The sequence below is a fragment of the Cervus canadensis genome, chromosome 24, assembly GCF_019320065.1.
Source record: "Cervus canadensis isolate Bull #8, Minnesota chromosome 24, ASM1932006v1, whole genome shotgun sequence".
Classification (NCBI taxonomy): domain Eukaryota; kingdom Metazoa; phylum Chordata; class Mammalia; order Artiodactyla; family Cervidae; genus Cervus; species Cervus canadensis.
In genome coordinates this window covers 36,306,304-36,326,708 of record NC_057409.1, presented here as the reverse complement: position 1 = coordinate 36,326,708, position 20,405 = coordinate 36,306,304, and the positions used below count along the sequence as shown (strand labels likewise).

General features: G+C 42.6%; 1 protein-coding gene across 1 annotated transcript in view; it reads right to left on the bottom strand.

Annotated features, from left to right (window-relative positions):
* The window catches only part of ACADL (acyl-CoA dehydrogenase long chain), a 38,828-nt gene extending 24,941 nt beyond the window's left edge, over positions 1-13,887 (bottom strand). The window contains exons 1-4 of the mRNA XM_043445377.1: positions 13,670-13,887; positions 4,598-4,753; positions 3,176-3,313; positions 284-448 (exon numbers count right to left, since the gene is read on the bottom strand). Coding sequence (XP_043301312.1) covers positions 284-448; positions 3,176-3,313; positions 4,598-4,753; positions 13,670-13,746 — 536 coding nt within the window. The 5' untranslated portion in view covers positions 13,747-13,887. The remainder of the gene's footprint in view (positions 1-283; positions 449-3,175; positions 3,314-4,597; positions 4,754-13,669) is intronic.
* Between the last annotated feature and the right edge of the window lie 6,518 nt (positions 13,888-20,405).

Genomic DNA, 20,405 nt, shown 5'->3' with positions numbered 1-20,405 from the left:
ATTGGCAAAAAATAAACTATGCAAAAGTTGTTATGTATCTACTGTGATAATTTACACTGCTATACCATTATAAAAATTGACATTTAACTAATATTAGGAATGTTCACACAAATGCACTGAAAAATCATGTCTGATATATTCTAAGCTGTTTATACAAATGAATATTTGATTGAGATTCATAGAATAGCCTGATTTTTACAGAGCATAACAAGCCTATACTCATTCATATTTGTGGTTAGGACCTTGCTTCTGAGATTTCAAAACCAACCAAACGTTGATTTACCTTCCAGCCCCAGGCTCTGTCATTGCTATGGCACCAATACATTTCCCTGCAACCATCTCGGGGATGAAGCGCTTAATCTGTTCTTCTGAACCATAGTTTGCAATATAGGGCATGACGATATCTGAATGAAGATTAAAACCTGGGCCTGTACAATTTGAATATGCTCTTAGAAAGAAAAAAACAGAAGACAATTTAAAGCACAACACAGTTATTTTTTCTCTTTTTAGTTCCTCTGATTCTTAATTAGAAAACAAGTACTAGAAGGTTTTTTTATTTTTTTTTGATGTCTGATCTTATTCATTTGTTACTCTTAGAACATCTCAGTTTTGATCTCTGGGCAAACCGTTCCTGGCATTTTTCTTTGGCCTCCTTCATTCTCTTGGCCAAAAGTTTCTCATATTCTGTAACCTCTCCCTTCTTTCTCTTAGTTCGCTGTTCCTCCAGAGCAATATGCCGATGTTTGTGTTACAGAACATGGGGAGTCACAGGCACTGAATCTTGGGTATTCTGGTCCTGGGTTTCTAATCTTCTTTGTTTAGAGGCTTTCTCACAACATACTGGTGGACATCATCTTCTTTAGAGAGACTGAAAAGCTTTCAGATTCTGCTACCTCTTTGGGGCCCTAGGGGATGAGGCACAACAGTATCAGCTGAGTCCAGGAATATCCGTCTCCCTATTGTTAATGATGACCATGTTGAGAACACTCAGACTGGCATCCACAATGCAACCCCGCACAGGTGTGCTCTTTTTTCCTCTGGTCTTCCTCAGTCTATAACAGGAATGCCCCTCACTCAGTAGTAGGCAGACTTGCTCATGGGTCAAGACACCTTGCTTCATGGGAAACCCTGATTGTCATTCCCACCAATTTGGACCACATAATCCTTCTTTTCTTCACCTAGAGTGTCAGTGTCTGTGGCCATACATTTCTCACAAAAGGTATGAAGTTTTTGTTGAAGTCTTCATTCATCATCCACTTCAATATGTTTCTGGCAGCCAGTGGCCAGGAAATAGATGTTCAAAGGGCAGTACTAAACCCTTATCACATTATGTACTGACAGCTTGTCTCCTCACAAACCCATGAAGTTCCTGAAGGTTTTTCTCTCTTTGTTTTTTGCTAACCTTTTAATTACTGGCTCTAGCATAATAACAGCACTCTAGCAGAGCTCAATGATCACTTATTTAATGAATTAAAAGATAAAACATTAAAAAAAATTTACCACCTACAACTGTATTAACCTAAACACAGTAACTATATTCATTTTAGCAAATGACCTTTGCCATAAGGATATATGTATTTCTAATACAGCTGTATTAGAACTGGACATGGAACAACAGACTGGTTCCAAATTGGGAAAGGAGTACGTCAAGGCTATATTTTTGTCACCCTGCTTATTTAGCTTATATGCAGAGTACATCATGAGAAATGCTGGAATGGATGAAGCACAAGCTGGACTCAAGATTGCAGGGAGAAAGATAAATAAGCTCAGATATGCAGATGACACTATACTTATGGCAGAAAGCGAAGAAAAATTAAAGAGCCTCTTGATGAAAGTGAAAGAGGAGAGTGAAAAAGTTGGCTTAAAGCTCAACATTCAGAAAACTAAGATCATGGCATCCAGTCACATCACTTCATGGCAGATAGATCGAGAAACAATGAAAACAGTGACACACTTTATTTTGGGGGGCTCCAAAGCCACTGCAGATAGTGACTGCAGCCATGAAATTAAAAGGTGCTTGCTCCTTGGAAGAAAAGTTATGACCAACCTAGACAGCATATTAAAAAGCAGAGACATTACTTTGCCAACAAAGGTTCGTCTAGTCAAAGCTATGGTTTTTCCAGTCGTCATGTATGGATGTGACAGTTGGACTATAAAGAAAGCTGAGTGCTGAAGAATTGATGCTTTTGAACTGCAGTGTTGCAGAAGACTCTCGAGAGGCCAATAGAGGAGATCCAACCAGTCCATCCTAAAGGAAATCAGTACTGAATATTCACTGGAAGGACTGATGCTGAAGCTGAAACTCCAATACTTTGGCCACCTGATGTGAAGAACTGACTCATTTGAAAAGACCCTGATGCTGGGAAAAATTGAAGGTGGGAGGAGAAGGGGATGACAGAGGATGAGATGGTTGGATGGCATCACTGACTCCATGGACATGAGTCTGAGTAAGCTCCGGGAGTTGGTGATGGACAGGGAGGCCTGGCGTGCTGCAGTCCATGGGGTCGCAAAGAGTAGGACATGATCGAGTGTCTGAACTAACTGAAAACAGCTGTGGTCACGGCACGAATATACTTATTCATTCTCCCACTGCCATATATTTAGATTGCTTCCAAATTTGAGGGATTATAATCTAACAAGGCAATGATGTTTGTACATAGCTGTTATTTTTTTCTAACAAATTATTTCCTAGTGACAAATTCCCCAAAATGGCATCCAAAGAGAAGAAAGATTTTCATTTTTTATGTATCCATGATTTTCATCACCAAAGCACTTATTGCTCCAATATATAATGCCACCAAGAGTATATGAGTCACTTTAACGTGCAAGCTTGTCAGCACTGGGTATTATGACTTTTCATTTGGACTACCTTTTGTACTCAAAATGATATATCTCTAGATATAATTTAATTTGCATCTGATTGGTAGAAAGGGTAAACTTTTTCATTTAAAAAGCTATTTGCATTTCTTTTTTGAGGATTTGATGGTTCAAATCTTTTCCCCATTTATCAACTGAAATCTCCGAAACAGTCACATGGGTCAATTAGAAATGAAGCAACTACTTTATCAACTTAAAAGATTTTCAATCTTATAAGAAGATTAGAAATCATTTTAAAATCATCTCAGAAAGGTGAGATAACAAAACAAGACTCAACTTCAAATGTTTTCATACTTACTGCTCCTCCCAGACAATAGCTGATGAATACAAGTCCCCCCCAATGCCACCATGGAGATCTGCAATACTGATACCAAGTAGTCCTTGTTTTCCAGCTTTTTCCCAAAGCTCCCTACTCACTTCTCCAGCTTTCTCCCATCTGCAAATAACAAAACATTTTAAAATCAGAAAAAGTGTTTCCATATTTTTAAAATGGATACAATTTGAATTTATGAATGATTTTGAGCAGGAATGGTCCCTTAATTTAAGATAATAAAGGGGGTGCTCTCATACTCTGTGACAACAGTAGGGCCCAACAGGAATAAGAAAGACTCCTTTTTCCCAGCCACTGAAAAGCCATGGACCCTGTGTTTGCCCCAGCCCTCCCAACTTCCTTTTTCTATGAACATGCTCTCCTTCCCTTGCTGTGGCGGGGGTCGGGGGGAGCTTGCACACAGATCAGGTTGGTTGCAGACCCCAAACTGCAATTCTCTGCTGATCCTGAATAAACCCATTTTTTTTTTCTTTGCTTGAGAAATAACAGGCAATCAACTTGTCTTAGGTCAACATATAAATATCTTTAATTTTTTAAAGTCTTTGTTGATTTTGTTATAATACTGCTTCTGTTTTATGTTTTGGTCCTTTGGCCACAAGGCATGTGGGATCCTAGCTCCTCAGCCAGGGATCAAACTGGCACGCCCTACATTGGAAGATGAAGTCTTAACCACTGGACCACCAGGAAAGCCCCTTAACATGTATTTTTTAATTGTGTATTTTAAAATTCATTTAAGAAGCTTTGAACTTAGTTTATGCATACATGTGTGCTCCGTTGTGTCCAACTCTTTGCAACACCACGGATGGGGAGCTTACAGTTAGTTCACCAGGCTCCTCTGTCCATGCAATTCTCCAGCCAAGAATACTGGAATGGGCAGCCATTGAACCTGAGTCTCTTACATCGGTAGGAGGGTTTTTTACCTGCTGAGCTACCAGGAAAGCCCTTGAACTAGTTGAAGAATCCTGTAATCTTACACTATTATATTGAAGAGTGGTAAAAATGCTAACAAAGCACTGAACACAGTACTGTTTCTATTAAACAACAAAGAGCATTCTAGAAAACAGTCTTAAACAGATTGCCAGTCCAGGTTGGATGCATGAGACAAGTGCTCAGGGCTGGTGCACTGGGATGACCCATAGGGATGGGATGGGGAGGGAGGTGGGAGAGGGCTTCAGGATGGGGAACACATGTAAATCCATGGCTGATTCATGACAATGTATGGCAAAAACCACTACAATATTGTAAAGTAATTAGCCTCCAACTAATAAAAATAAAGGGAAAAAAAAAAAACAGCTTGAACATCTGGAAAACAAACAAACAAACAAAAAAGAAAACAGTCCTTCTTGGACTTCTACTGTGTATTACTTTAAAAGAAAATGTGCCACTTACTCTGCATGATAAGGAATCACTTCTTTTCGAAAAAACTTCCTTACACTTTCCCGGAAAATGTCATGTTCTGAAGAGAAGATTCTTCTAGTTCCTATATCTGTTAATTTTTTAGCAGAAGAAGTTTCTAGACGTTCTTTACCTCCAGAATGAGAACATCTTAAAAATACAAACACATTAAGAAAATTCAGTCAAAGGTTACTCTTCACATCTGAATTAATGTCATCGAACAACATGGAAAATTAATTCTATAGGATAACATGGAAAAAATTCTGACTCCCTTCCACTGCCCTCCCCACCCCCGAGGCACTTTAGAGATAAGTAGAGAGTCTGAAACCATACAAACTGGTTCAGATTTGGGCAGAACCACTTTAGGATCTGCTTCCATTGGATGAGGTTAAGAAGTAGCTTACCCTGATTCAACTCAAACTTTACTTCCAAATCCATAAAGAGGACATGGTGCCTAAAACTGATCACATGTGTGAGCTGCGGTGACTAACACTGTCATGTGATGCTGATTAAAGAATGTAAAATTTACGTGATGTCAACTAAATCATGTAAAATTCAAATAGTACTACAGAATAATCATCATGATGTAGTCAGTTGCTCGGTTGTGTCTGACTCTTTGCGACTCCATGGTCTGCCAGCTACTCTCTCCATGGGATTTTCCAGGCAAGAATACTGGAACTGGTAGCCATTCTCTTCTCCAGGGGATCTTCCCAACGCAGGGATCGAACCTGGGTCTCCCACATTGCAGGCAGATTCCCCACCATCTGAGCCATCACTTATATGTGGAATCTCTCATGTAAGTCAGGAAGAATAATATTGATGTGTTTTCAAGTAATGTACAGTATTTAAAATAATGTAATCCCCATCAATATTTTATCCATAATTATACAATTTCAAATGGCACGTATATAACATGCAAACTGTGATGATTTTTTTAATTGATTAATTAATTTTAATTAGAGAATAATTACTTTACAATACTGTGATGGTTTTTGTCATACATTAGCAGGACTGTGTTGATTTTTATTGCTACATTACAACCTAATTGTAAAGCAATATCAAAATGCCCACCAGTTTCTTTAGGGATTAGTCCAGAATTATTCAAGATCTTTGGAGACTGGCCTTTCATTTCCCTGCAGTGCCCCATACCAGGCTTCAAAAAAGACAAAAAAGTTCCTTTTGTTAAATGGTCTGAATTCAGATCTCCCCACTCCCTAGGGGTACACCTAAAAAGATTTCAAAACTCTGTGTACCACTTTGTACCTTTTGAGCTCACATCTAAAAAAACTTTTTATCATATATTTGACTATTGCTAAAAAGTATTTTTCTGTTTTGCACGATACTGTTTTGGGTTTCTCTCTTCCTTATTTGGACTCCGATCTGATCCTATCCTTTCCTTCCTTTTCCTTTTTCTTCCTTTTCTTCTTAGTCTAGAAAAGACTAAGTCTTCTTTATTAGCAATTAGGCATTTCTTTTGTCTCCCCTGAAATGGGCTATTTTGTTCCAGTTTATGTGTCTTTGCTTAATGCAATGAACTGAAATGCAATGGACTAAATTGCACTCGCTTCCCTCCCCTCAACCCAATTCATGTTGAAGCTCAAACTCCCAATGTGATGGTATTTGGAGATACGCCTTTGAGGAGGTAATTACAGTTCAATGAGGTCCTAAAGCTGGAATCTAAACCAAGAAGCTAGACTTACATTATAAGAAGGGGAAGAGAGAGATACAGTTCTGTGTGCACACAGGAAAGGTCTAGTGAGGACCAAGGGAGAGCCAGGAAATCAGGTCAGTACTGAAATCAGATTGACTACAGTCTTTGCAGCTGAAGATGGAGAAGCTCTATACAGTGAGCAAAAATGACCAGGAGCTGACTGTCTCAGATCATGAAAGCCTTATTGCAAACTTCAGACTTAAATTGAAGAAAATAGGGAAAACCACTATGCCATTCAGATATGACCTAAATCAAATTCCTTACAGTGGAAGTGACAAATAGATTCAAGGAATTAGATCTGATAGACAGAGTGCCTGAAGAACTATGGATAGAGATGCGTAAGTTGGACCATAAAGAAGGCTGAGTGCCAAAGGAGTGATGCTTTTGAACAGTGGTGTTGAAGAAGACTCTTGAGAGTCCCTTGGACAGCAAGGAGGTTGAACCAGTCCATCCTAAAGGAAATCAGTCCTGAATATTCATTGGAAGGACTGATGCTGAGCTGAAGCTCCAATACTTTGGCCACCTGATGCGAAGAGCCAACTCACTGGATAAGACCCTGATGCTGAGAAAGACTGAATGCAGGAGGAGAAGGGGACGACAGAGGGTGAGATTGAAGAAGGAATTCATAGGGCCTGGACTCCATCTCAGGCCTGTCTGTGCTGATCGTGCGCGGCCACCTCTCCAGTGGACTCTGAACTCTGTGCTTAGCGCCTGTGGGAATGACAATGGAAGGATAAGACCCCGCTCTGGGCAGAGGAATCTTGAAGAATAGACACTAATCACCCCTGCCTCTGGACACTATCTATCAGAATGTAAGCACAGGCTTATCAGTTATTAACTATTTGGAATGTAACTGCGGGCTTATTGATTATTGACTGTTTGAACACATAACACGTGAATGATGGGGTTATTGTAGTTGTATTTACCCTTCCTTTGTTTATGTAAGTCTCAAGGGAATTGGGGTAGTGGGTTTGGACACATGGGATATAAAAGATTTTCACAAATGCTGGTCGGGGTCCTTGGCTGAGAGGAGACTCTGCCTTGGGCCCGCCGGTGTAATAAACTGCACTCCACTATCTGCATTGTCCTTCTGAGTGAGTTTGTTTCCCGGAAAGCGTGGCTATAACAAGATGGTTGGACTGTATCATTGACTCAATGGATATGAATTTGAGCAAGCTCCGGGAGATGATGAAGGACAGGGAAGCCTGGCTTCCTGTCAAGACAGGAAGCTGCAGTTCATGGGGTTGCAAAGAGTTGGACACAGCTGAATGACTGAACAACAACAGGCCAGGAAGATGGTTCTGACCAGGAAATGAACTGTCCAGTACCTTGATTTTGGACTATTCAGTCACTAGAATTATGAGGAATAGATTTCTGTTGTTTAAACCACCTAGTCTACAGCATTTGGTTATGGAAGTCTGAGCTGATTAATACACTTAATATGTATATTGTGTCATTTTGCTTTAGGCTTACCTACTATAAGCGACTCTAAGTTGAGTCTTACTTGTTAATATAATCTGAGATGTCTTTTAAGCGGTAACCTTTAGTTGAGAACAATTAATAGTACAATTGTTATTGTACTGTCTGCTATTTATCTTCACTGATATTTTTCTGGTTTGCTACTCTGTCTTCCAAATCATCATTTTTAATAGCTTATTTATTCATATAGCCAACAAATGCTTTCTGAGTGTGTAATATGTACTAGGAACCATGCAACTTGGGATATCAAGCAACTTGGGATACAATAGCAAGCAAAGGTCTTGCACACCACTGTAACATTACAGCAATAGAGAGAATAAAATCTACTTCATTCTCTACTGAAAGGATTGGTTCCAATTTCTTTATAATATACAATGTCTTGGTCCATACTTGGGATTTTTCCTCAAGGGAAAAAATGTGCTGAGACTAGGGTACTGAGACTTGAAGACACTGAATCATTTGTCAGCATGATTAGTAAATAATAGAGTGCAACTTATATTTGAGTCTTCCTGGATCTTAAAATTTTATATCCCATGTAACATAAAGGAAATCTTTGGAACATTTCTAAATAAAACACACTAAGACACAGGAAAGTGACAGAAGTGCCAGAAAGAACAAAAATGTTCAGATCAGTCAAAAGTGTTCAAAAGAGAATGTGCAGGGGGAAGGAAATCAAAACACTTGGCAGTAAGTTTTTGGAATAGCCATTTTTTTCCAAGACCAAGGAACCAGTACTAAACATATTGGCCCCTTTTCTCCCTACAAAAACCAGGAAATCTGTACTGAATAAATTGTTCATTGTTTTCCTAATGCATTAAACTGCTACTAATCTAACAGGCTAGGCTCTAATTATTATCATAATTTTTTAAGCCTCATTTACACTATAAAAGAAGGGAGACGGTCTCCACCAGTACCTTCAGGTTGGGAGCTGGTGATAAATACACAATTTCAGGCCTCATCCAAGGCCGACTGAATCAGTCAGCATACTTGACCTGTGAACAACATAGGGGTGAGGGACGCCCAACCTTCACACAGTCAAAAATCCAGGTGTACCCCATCATCAGCTCTCCATTATTGAGATTCCTCCAGAGCACAGTTCTGCATCCTCGGATTCAAGCAACCAAAGACTGTGTAGTACTGTAGTGTTTACTACTGAAAAAAATTCCCATGTAAGTGGACCCTCAAAATTCAAATACACGCTATTCAGGCCTAACTGTATTTTAATATTTTATCCTAAATGATTCACATGCATGTTAAAGTTTAAGAAGCCTGTGTGAAACGAAAATATCTCCTGCCATATTCATCAACAAGAAATGTCACAGCAGATTGGGAGAAAATAATAGCAAATGAAGAAACAGACAAAGGATTAATCTCAAAAATATACAAGCAACTCTTGAAGCTCAATTCCAGAAAAATAAATGACCCAATCAAAAAATGGGCCAAAGAACTAAACAGACATTTCTCCAAAGAAGACATACAGATGGCTAACAAACACATGAAAAGATGCTCAACATCACTCATTATCAGAGAAATGCAAATCAAAACCACAATGAGGTACCATTACACGCCAGTCAGGATGGCTTCTATCCAAAAGTCTACAAGCAATAAATGCATTGGAGAGGGTGTGGAGAAAAGGGAAACCCTCTTACACTTGTTGGTGGGGGAATGCCAAACTAGTACCAGCCGCTAGGAGAACAGTGTTGGAGATTTCTTAAAAAACTGGAAAATAGAACTGCATATGACCAGGCAATCCCCACTTCTGGGTATACAACTGAGGAAACCAGATCTGAAAGAGACCACCGTGCACCCCAATGTTCATTGCAGCACTGTTTATAATAGCCGGGACATGGAAGCAACCTAGATGCCCATCAGCAGATGAATGGATAAGGAAGCTGTGGTACATATACACCATGGAATATTACTCAGCCATTAAAAAAGAATTCATTTGAATCAGTTCTAATGAGATGGATGAAACTGGAGCCCATTATACAGAGTGAAGTAAGCCAGAAAGATAAAGACCAATACAGTATACTAACACATATATATGGAATTTAGAAAGATGGTAACGATAACCCTATATGCAAACAGAAAAAGAGACACAGAAGTACAGAACAGACTTTTGAGCCCTGTGGGAGAAGGTGAGGGTGGGATGTTTCGAAAGAACAGCATGTATATTATCTATGGTGAAACAGATCACCAGCCCAGGTGGGATGCATGAGACAAGTGCTCGGGCCTGGTGCACTGGGAAGACCCAGAGGAATCAGGTGGAGAGGGAGTTGGGAGGGGGGATCGGGATGGGGAATACGTGTAATCTATTTGCTGATTCATGTCAATGTATGACAAACCCACTGAAAAATAAATAAATTAAAAAAAAAAAAAAAAAAAGAAATGTCACAGCCATCAGTGATTTCTGGCCTCCAAAAGAGAAAGAGGACTCCCCAAACTGAGATCCATCAGATGCTGCCATCCCCCCACAGTGATTGCTGAGGAGTTGGGGAGTTGCAAGAAGCAAGGTGAACAAGAAAACAGGATTGGCTCTAGATAGCTGAGGTGCATATGAAGGAATGAATTCATTGAGCCAAGAGGCTTGTCTCTTCCCGTACATAGAATGCTAAATTCCTTAATTTGATACCTGATCTTTGATGTTCAGACTGCCGTCTCCCTCTGTTGCAAACCTGTATATAGCCTGACTCCCTTCCTGCCTCCTTGTAGCAGTTTTCTCAGAGCTTCTGGGAGGCTGTCTCCTGGGCTTGGAGTCCTAAACATTTCCACCAAATAAAATAACTCTCTACTTTCAGATTGTGACTATAATTTTTTGTCGACACTTGTTATAATAAAACTAGAGCCTCTGACCTATTTAGAGGGTCCCTCAGGTCCTCTTTGTTCCAATATTCTTTCTATGTGTGTGCTAAGTTGCTTCAGTGGTGTCCGACTCCATGTGACTCTACAGACTGTAGCCTTCTAGGCTCCTCTGTCCATGGGATTCTCCAGGCAAGAATACTGGAATGGGTTGCTATGCCCTTCTCCAGAGGATCTTCCCGACTCAGGAATCTAACCTGTGTCTCTTACATCTCCTGCTTTGGCAGGCGGGTTCTTAAACACTAGCGCCACCTGGGAAACTCATTCTTCCTATCCATCAACCAAAGCAACATCACAATGGACGATGAAGAAGCAGGTATGAAAATCAGGCAGTCTTAATTTACAGACTTAAGAGAAGGCACTTAGGAGGGGGAATGTTTGGGGGAAGGATGGGAGAAGGGATAGGCAGGGAGTTTGTGATCAACATGTAGACTGCTATATTTTAAGTGGATAACCAACAAGGACCTACATACATAGCACAGGGAACTCTGCTCAGTGTTAGAGGCAGTCTGTATGGGAGGGGCTTTTGAACTGTGGTGTTGGAGAAGACTCTTGAGAGTCCCTTGGACTGCAAGATCAAACCAGTCAATCCTAAAGGAAATCAGTCCTGAATATTCATTGGAAGGACTGATGCTGAAGCTGAAGTTCCAATACTTTGGCCACCTGATGTGAAGAACTGACTCATTGGAAAAGACCCTGATGCTAGGAAAGATTGAAGGCAGGTGGAGAAGGGGGCAACAGAGGATGAGATGGTTGGATGGCATCACTGACTCGATGGACATGAGTTTGAACAAGTTCCAGGAGTTGGTGATGGGCAGGCAAGCCTGGTGTGCTGCAGTCCATGGGGTCACAAAGAGTCAGACATGACTGAGCGACTGAACTGATTGACTGACATGGGAGGGGAGTTTGGAGGAGAATGGATACATGTACATGTATATGTAAGGCTAAGTCCCTTTGCTGTCCACCTGAAACTATCATAACATTGCTAATTGGTTATATGCCAATATAAAATAAAAAGTTTAAAAAGAGAAAAAGAAAATCAGGCTGTCTTCTATTAAGCCTGATATTAAGGGATCTACAAAAATGCAAAACAATGTCACTCTTCTCACTTTTTTCTTTGTGGAAAAGTTACTTTTTATAAAAATGTTGTTTATGTTAACATGTAATGAGCTACTTTTATGTGAACTAAAATATTTGTAAAATTTCACATTTTCAAATTTTGCATGCTTGTCTTACACCTAGTATTTCTAAACTGATCTTTTTTCAAGGTATAACTTATGTTGATTTTCACTGAAATCATGGTTCTGTCACTACTTTTGTAAATTAATCTGAAAGGATATGCTTGGGAAAGTGCTCCCCTTTTATCATCAGTGTAACTCCTTAATCCTTTTATCATCATTGCAACTCCTTAATCCCCTTCCAACCTAATTCATTTATCTTGCTATGAAAATAAGGTGTAACTTTGTGACTGAAGACTTCCAAAGAATGAAGACAATGGAATGTTTCATTTTCAAAATTGTGACATATTACCTGCAGCCACAGATTCAGTATCAGATGTGAGAACAAAGATTTTTGGTGCATTAAAAAAATTCTCCCAGTTTTGTAGATATCTGTTGACCTCAATGTCCATGGATAAAACTGACGTAAACAAAAGATCTTTGAGGCCCTCTCATTTTCACAGCAGGCTTTGCAGGTGGCTCAGTGGTAAAGAATCTGCCTGCCAAGCAGAAGATGTAGGTTCAATCCCTGGGTGGGGAAGATCCCCTAAAGAAGGAAATGGCAACCCACCTCAGTATTCTAGCTAGAGAAATCCCATGGACAGAGGAGCCTGGTGGGCTAGTCCCTGGGGTCACAAAGAGTCCGACAGACTTAGCGACTAACAACAAAGTTTAACAGGACAAAGTTTAAAATCCAAAAATTTGAGCATCACTGTCTTATGAAGTTTGGGAGAGAGCTTAGAAAAGTATGTGTATTCAAAAGTAAAGTTACTCCTATAAGAAGCCTTCCCAGCCCTCCTCAGGAGCAGCAGGAAATTTGTTTCCATCCCCATAGCATCTTGTGTGTGTGCAGTCCCATCTGACTCTTTGCCACCCCATGGACTGTAGCCCACCTCTCCAGCACTGGCAGGCCGGATTCTTTACCACTGAGCCAGAATCGCCATAATGCTGCCGTAAGTTGATTTATCCATCCTGTCACTTTTTTTTTTTTTAACTGTTTTTACATAGGGAATGAATAAATAAACAAGTGCTTCCAGTTTATTTATCCAATGATTGTATTTGAGGTGTCAGCCGGTATCGGAAGCTTTTGATCTTATAAACATTACCTTAATAATCACCCAGTCACTTAGACACCCTCTCCATTAATTCCCATGCAAAACTTAACTGTAAGGATTTGTTAAGCCTTACGTTTATTTCCTTATCGAATGCGGCCATCACCAGGTCTTTTCCTGTCCTGGGATGTCTTTTCTGGGCCAGCATCGCTCGCTGCACGTGCTTGCTTTTCTAGAGATTTGGGAGGCAGTGAAAGTCCCGCTTCCAAGTTCACAAGTTGGCTGTGCCTTCTGCCACAGATCTAACTGGACCAGAGGTCGTGCCTCCAACTCTTGCCAACTGTGCCCGAGGGTGCGTCGACGCTTCACAAGAACTCAAGGAAATGCGGACTCACAGTGCCCCTTGCGGCCCTCGGATCCAGAGGGGCTAGACCGGAGCCACAGGAGTATTTGGGGACACCCCCGCGCCTCCCGCCGCCTTTGGCTGTGCTCGCGTTGAGGCTGCTCGCCCGGCGCCCGCCCTGCTAACCGCTGTGGGTCCCACCAGGTCCTGGGTGTCCAGGGGCAAGGCCCAGCCTCTTCTCCCACCCACTTCCGCCCCCACAGCTCAGCCCCAGCCCCTGGTGGCGAGACCGCCGGCCCCGAGAGCGCGGCCCCCTTGTTTTCCGGCCCCCAGGAGTGGTGCGCGGGTCGCCGCCCGGCCCTGCAGCCCCCGGGCCGGACTAGCTGGAGCCCGGCCGGCACTCACCTCGAGGCCGGCGGCAGGCACGGTGCAGCGCGGCCGCCCCACAAGCGCAGGGTCCCGCGGAGGAGGCGCGTGGCCATGGCGGGGGCTGCGAGGGCTGCCGCGGGGTCAACGGACACGTCTCCTCGGGACTCAGAGCGCGCAGGGCGAGGGGCCGGCCCGGGCCACTATCCCTGAACCTTCCCCCGGGGCAGTCCCGCCCGAAACGCGTCGCGCAGCCGCCCTGGTACCTGGGCGTGCTTCCGGAGCGGTGTCCGCGGCCTCCCATCCCCGGTGCCTGCGGTGGTGAGTCGCCCCACGTTGGGACACGCCCCCCCGGAATCTTACCAAAGGAAAGACTCCAAGCTGGAAATTGTTCCTTTTTTCCTACGGCGTTGTTGTGTATCTAAGCAGTTCTTTTCCTTGTTCTGAACCGCTTTGAGGAACTGGTGTAAGTTCTGGAGCCTCAGAAATCCACCCAAATACAAGCTCACAAACTTACATGAAGTACCTTTTCTTTTCCTTTTTAGGATTTTTTTCCCTTATTATTATTTTTTTAATTGAAGTAGTTGATCTACAATATTAGTGTCAGGTGCACGACGTACCTGCGTGCTAAGTCGCTTCAGTCCTGTCTGACTCTTTGCGACCCTATGGAGTATAGCCCGCCAGGCTCCTCTGTCCATGGGATTCTCCAGGCAAGAGTACTGGCGTGGGTTGTCCTCCAGGCTGGTGCACAACATGCCAATTCAAAATTTGTGTAGCGAGATGGATGAAACTGGAGCCCATTATGCAGAGTGAAGTAAGCCAGAAAGATAAAGAACATTACAGCATACTAACACATATATATGGGATTTAGAAAGATGGCAATGATAACCCTATATGCAAAACAGAAAAAGAGACACAGATGTAGAGAACAGACTTTTGGACTCTGTGGGAGAAGGTGAGGGTGGGATGTTTCGAGAGAACAGCATGGAAACATGTATATTATCTATGGTGAAACAGATCACCAGCCCAGGTTGGATGCATGAGACAAGTGCTCTGGCCTGGTGCACTGGGAAGACCCAGAGGGATCAGGTGGAGAGGGAGGTGGGAGGGGGGATCGGGATGGGGAAGACATGTAAATCCATGGCTGATTCATGTCAATGTATGGCAAAAACCACTACAATATTGTAAAGTAATTAGCCTCCAACTAATAAAAATAAATGAAAAAACAAAACAAAACAAAACAAAATTTGTGTAGCTTATACTCCATTTTTAAAACATTTTATTGGGGTATAGTTGATTTACAATGTTGTTTTAGTTTATGCTGCATAGCAAAGTGAAGTAATTATACATATACATATATCCACTCTTAAAAATTCTTTTCCCATATAGGTCATTACAGAGTAGAGCTCCAGGTGGTATATAGTAGGCCTTATTAGTTATCGATTTTATTTCTGTTGTTATTTTGTTTTCCAAAACTCACCTATTTTATATATAGTAGTGTGTCTATGTCAACATCAATCTCCCAATTTACCCTTCCCTTCCCTTTATCCTCTGGTAAGTTTGTTTTCTACATCTGTGAGTCTATTTCCCTTTTGTAAGAAAGTTCTTCATTTGTATCATTTTGATACCCCACATATAAGCAATAATCATGATATTTGTCTTTGTCTGATTTCACCTAGTATGATAAGCTCCAGGTCCATCCATGCCGCTGCAAATGGCATCATTTCATTCTTTTTATGGTTGAATAATCTTCCATTGTATATATGTGCCACATCTTCATTACCCACTCCTCTGTGGATGGATATTTAGGTTCTTTCCATAGCTATTGTGAATAATGCTTCAGTGAACGTTGGGGTGCATGTATTCTTTTGCATTATGATTTTCTCTGATGTATGCCGAGGAGTAGGATTGCTAGATCATATGGTAGTTCTATTTTTAGTTTTTTGAGGAACCTCCATACTGTTCCATGAAGTTTATTTTCTAACATTGCAGATTGATTTACTTCACATAGATGACTGTAAACACTATTTTCAAAGAAATGTGATGTTATCATTTTTTTTCTCGCAAAAATTAGTAGCCATTTCTTGGCAAAAATTAAAACATGTTCAGTATGAAAATTTAAAAATTTAGTTTTGCTCTTCAATAGTATTTTATTTGAATTCATGTCTTGCCATTTCCTTTTTGTTCAAGTCATCAAATACTGTTTAATAATCTACAGTTCTTTGTTTTAAAAAAGAATCTGCCTACAAGGCAGGAGACTTGAGTTCAGTCCTTGGGTTGGGAAGATCCGCTGGAGAAGGGAATGGCTACCTACTCCAGTATTCTTGCCTGGAGAATTCCATGGACAGAGGAACCTGGCGGGTTACCGTCCATGGGGTTGCAAAAAGTTGGACATGACTGAATGACTAACACACGTCTATTTATTTATTTTTGGTTGTGTTGGATCTTTGTTGCTGTGCAGGCTTTTCTCAAGTTGCAGAGAATGGGAGCTACTCTCTAATTTCAGTACGTGGACTGCTCATTGTGGTGGCTTTCTTGTTGTGGAACACAGGCTCTAGAGTGGGCAGGCTTCAGTAGTTGTTGCACTTGGGCTCTGTAGTCGTGGTTCCCAGGCTCTAGAGGACAGGTTCAATAGCTGTGGCATCCAGGCTTAGTTGCTCGGTGACTTGTGGGGTCATCCCAAACCTGTGTCTCCTGCCTTGACAGGTGGATTCTTTAGCACTGAACCACCAGGGAAGTCCAATAATCTACATTTCAATTTAACGAAGTATGCACTTTTGAAATTTGTGGATGTGGTTTTTTGGCAATAGGAAATCTCTGAAAGATTGAACACTGAAGAGTTTTCAGAGTGGATTTCTAAGGGGGTAAAGCAGGACATTAAGGCCATTCTAATAGTCGAAGATCATTATCAAGGGCCTGCAATGGTGCAAGTGAAAAAAAGACATGTCTTGTTAGAAATGAAGAACCAACAACTAATTGAATGCAGTATAAAGAAGTTTTCTTTTTATTTTAAAGAAAGTTTTAATTGCAAACAAAAGCATGTGAATATTATTAGCTAGCTGGGGAAGCCCAAGACTCCTTGCAGGCTTTCTGGAATTCTGGACTTGATAACCAACCTTTTTAAGCCACCTCAACTATTAGGAGTCTGTGCCAGGGTATTTACTCGCTTCCTGGGACCAAAGTTGTTTTTTCAGGATGCTGATTAGCTGATCAAGTAATCTGTTATTACTGAAACCATTTACTTCAGGTTGGGACTTGAACCCATGTGCTTGGACTTGAACCTGGCTAAAACCCAGTTTGGGACTTGAACCTTTGTGGCTTCCAACTGAGATCACACACTTGGTTTTAGGACTTAATGAAGCTCAGGTTCTTGAGGTTTCATCACAGAAAGAATTCAGTGAGACACAAAGTGATAGGTAAAAAGTGGATTTATTTAGAGAGAAACACACTCCACAGAGCGTGGGCCACCTCAGAAGGTTAGAGGCCCTGAAATATGGCATGATTAGTTTTTATGGGATGGGTAATTTCATAGGCTAATGCATGGGAGGATTATTGCAACTATTTGCAAGAAGGGGGTGGAGATTTCCAGAAACTGGGCCACCTGACTCACAGGTAAAAACCCTGATGCTGGAAAAGACTGAAGTCAGAAGAGAAGAGGGCAACAGAGGATGAGATCGTTGGATGGCATCACCGATTCAATGGATATGAACTTGGGCAAACTCTGGGAGGTGGTGAGGGACAGGGAAGCCTGGCATGCTGCAGTGCATGTAGTTGAGAGCAGTTGGACATGACTTGGCAACTGAACAACAACAACTTGGAACTGTCATGGTGACTGTGAGGACCACTATCCCTTAGCTTGCTGATGTGTTACAATGAGTGTATACTGAGGCTCAGGGTCTAGTGGTGAAGAAGAAAACCGAGGGATCTGAACTCCATCTTAAGCCTGACCTACATAAGCTACACGCATGGTCACCCTCCCGGTGGGCTCTGAACTTTGTGCTCGGTGTCTATGGAAACGACATACCAACGAAAGAACAGACCCCCTCTGGACAAAAGAGCTTCAGGACCTGTACCAAGATTATCCACTGTCTAAAGGAAAACACACTAATCACCCCTGTCACCGGACAGGGTCATAAATTTTGTTGTGCTTATCGGAGGGTGATCTCAGACCTATTGATTAATGACCAATTGTTTAACTGTTTAAGCTCATGACACATAAGTTATGGGTTTATTGTGATTGTATCTCTCCCTCTTTGTTTGGGTACGTTTCAAGGAATCTGGGGAGGTGGGTTTGTGCACGTACACTTAAGGTATATAAGGTTTTCACAGAAACTGTTTGGGGTCCTTGGCTAAGAGGAGACTATGCCTTGGACCTGCCGGTGTAATAAACTGCACTTGACTGTCTGCACTGTTCTTCTGAGTGACTTTGTTTCCCGGTACGCGTGCCTACAACATTTGGTGCATTGGCCAGGAAGCTCCTCACTTTAAGGAGACAAGTCTCGTTTGAGGCCACCCCAAGGCTTGCGGCTTGAATCTCCTAGAGGGCGGAAGGCACCTAGCCCCTCTGGAAGGATTCAGCTACCCAACGCTGGGTTCTTTCGCATTGACAGATAGTGAATGGCAGCCAGGGAACTGAGCGCTCAGGTGAGGAGGAACCCATCCAACAGGGTGGAAGAGGGGGCCTGATCACCCCCCTGAGAGGGGCTAAAAGGGAGACACGGACCTGTGAGAGCCTGATTCAGGCAGGTGGCGATAACCGCTCGGTACACAGGTTTACGAGCATGCTACTGCTAAGTCGCTTCAGTCGTGTCCGACTCTGTGCGACCCCATAGACGGCAGCCCACCAGGCTCCCCCGTCCCTGGGATTGTCCAGGCAAGAACACTGGAGTGGGTTGCGATTTCCTTCTCCAAGGCATGAAAGTGAAAAGTGAAAGTGAAGTCGCTCAGTCGCGTCTGACTCTTAGCGACCCCATGGACTGCAGCCTACCAGCCTCCTCCATCCATGGGATTTTCCAGGCAAGAGTACTGGAGTGGGGTGCCATTGCTTTCTCCATTACAAGCGTGCTAGGGAAGAGGAAAAAATTTTTGAAAGTCATTTAGCAGGTGTGTCCACGCCGTCTCAGAGTAAATTTACCGAGCGGTCGCCAAAGGGTTCTTTGTAAAGGAAACCGGTTCTTGTGTGCTTATATTATGCCCTCACCCAGGAGGTACCCATCTGCTTCAGACCCACCATCTCCACCAGCTGGTTAAGATAGACGAATTGGCCTTTTGGAGAAGCCCGGAGACGTGAGGTATTTGATCCACAAGAAGCAGGCCAACAAGAAGGTAAGAGAAAAGGGAAGAAATGGATCTAAGACAACTTTGCTGAAAAATATGATTAAGAATTTTTAAAAGGGGGTTGACGGGGACCACAGGAAGAAGATAGCCAGTTGGCTTTGCAGTCTAATGGCCCTCAATGGGAGTCGGCTGGCCACCAGAGGGGACCATGGACTTAAACTTAATAAAGACAGTTTATGTCATAATTACAGGAAAACCCAGACACCCCATCAGTTCCCCTACATAGACTCTTGGCTAGAAATAGCCCAGGACCCCTCCCCCCCACTCCAAATGGGCCTGTTTTTACACTCATGGTGGAGAAAAAAAATATTAATGACTCAAAAAGTAACCAAGGACGAGAAGGAAATTTTACAGGACTCAGAAGGAAAAGAACTTCCCCTACCGCCATACTGGATGATGGTCCAGCCAACCAATGTCGCCATGGCATCAGGAGCCTCCTCACCAGGAGTCAACCGGAGACCGGAAGGCCTCCCAGATTCTCCGGCCCTCCCAACGGCCCCCCAGGTTGTAGAGCCGCCACCCTGGCAGGCTCCAACCTCGGTTGGGGAAACAACGGAATACAGCCCACCAGATTTGACCACCGCAGATGTTGTTACTGCAGGTCCTAAGCTTTACCCTCTGCTCCGGGTAAGTACCACCAGACAAGAAGGAGAAAATACTGGAATTAAACAGAGACTGCGTTCTGCCAAAGAGCCAGAAGAAAAGATGCCTTTACAGATGCCCCTTAGAGAGGTCCAACAACCTCCGGTGCAAGGAGAAGACGGTAATTACCATCAAGCCCCTGTAGCTTATTACTACCAGCCCTTCTCGTCAACGGGACAAGGCAATGGCACCCCACTCCAGTACTCTTGCCTGGAAAATCCCATGGATGGAGGAGCCTGGTAGGCTGTAGTCCTGGGGTAGCAAGAGTCAGACACTACTGAGCGACTTCACTTTCACTTTTCACTTTCATGCATTGGAGAAGAAAATGGCAACCCCCTCCAGTGTTCTTGCCTAGAGAATCCCAGGGACGGGGGAGCCTGGTGGGCTGCTGTCTATGGGGTCGCACAGAGTCAGACACGACTGAAGCGACTTAGCAGCAGCAGCTTCTTGTCAACTGATATATTAAACTGACAAAAACATACCCCCTCCCCCTTACTCTGTGGAACTACAAGACATGACCAGATTAACGAAAACTATCTTCCACACCCATCGAACAACTTGAGATGATGCCATACAATTATTACCATCCCTCTTCAGCACAGAAGAGAGGTATAAAATCAATACAAAGACAAAAAAAATGGTTGCGGAAAATGGTTCCAGGAGACATTACAAACCTGGAAAGGTGGGTAGAACAAGACTTCCCCACTGATAAGCCTAATTGAGACTATAATACAGAAAAAAGGAGGATTCAACTAGATAGAAATAAGACAGCTATTATACAAAGATTAAAGAAGGG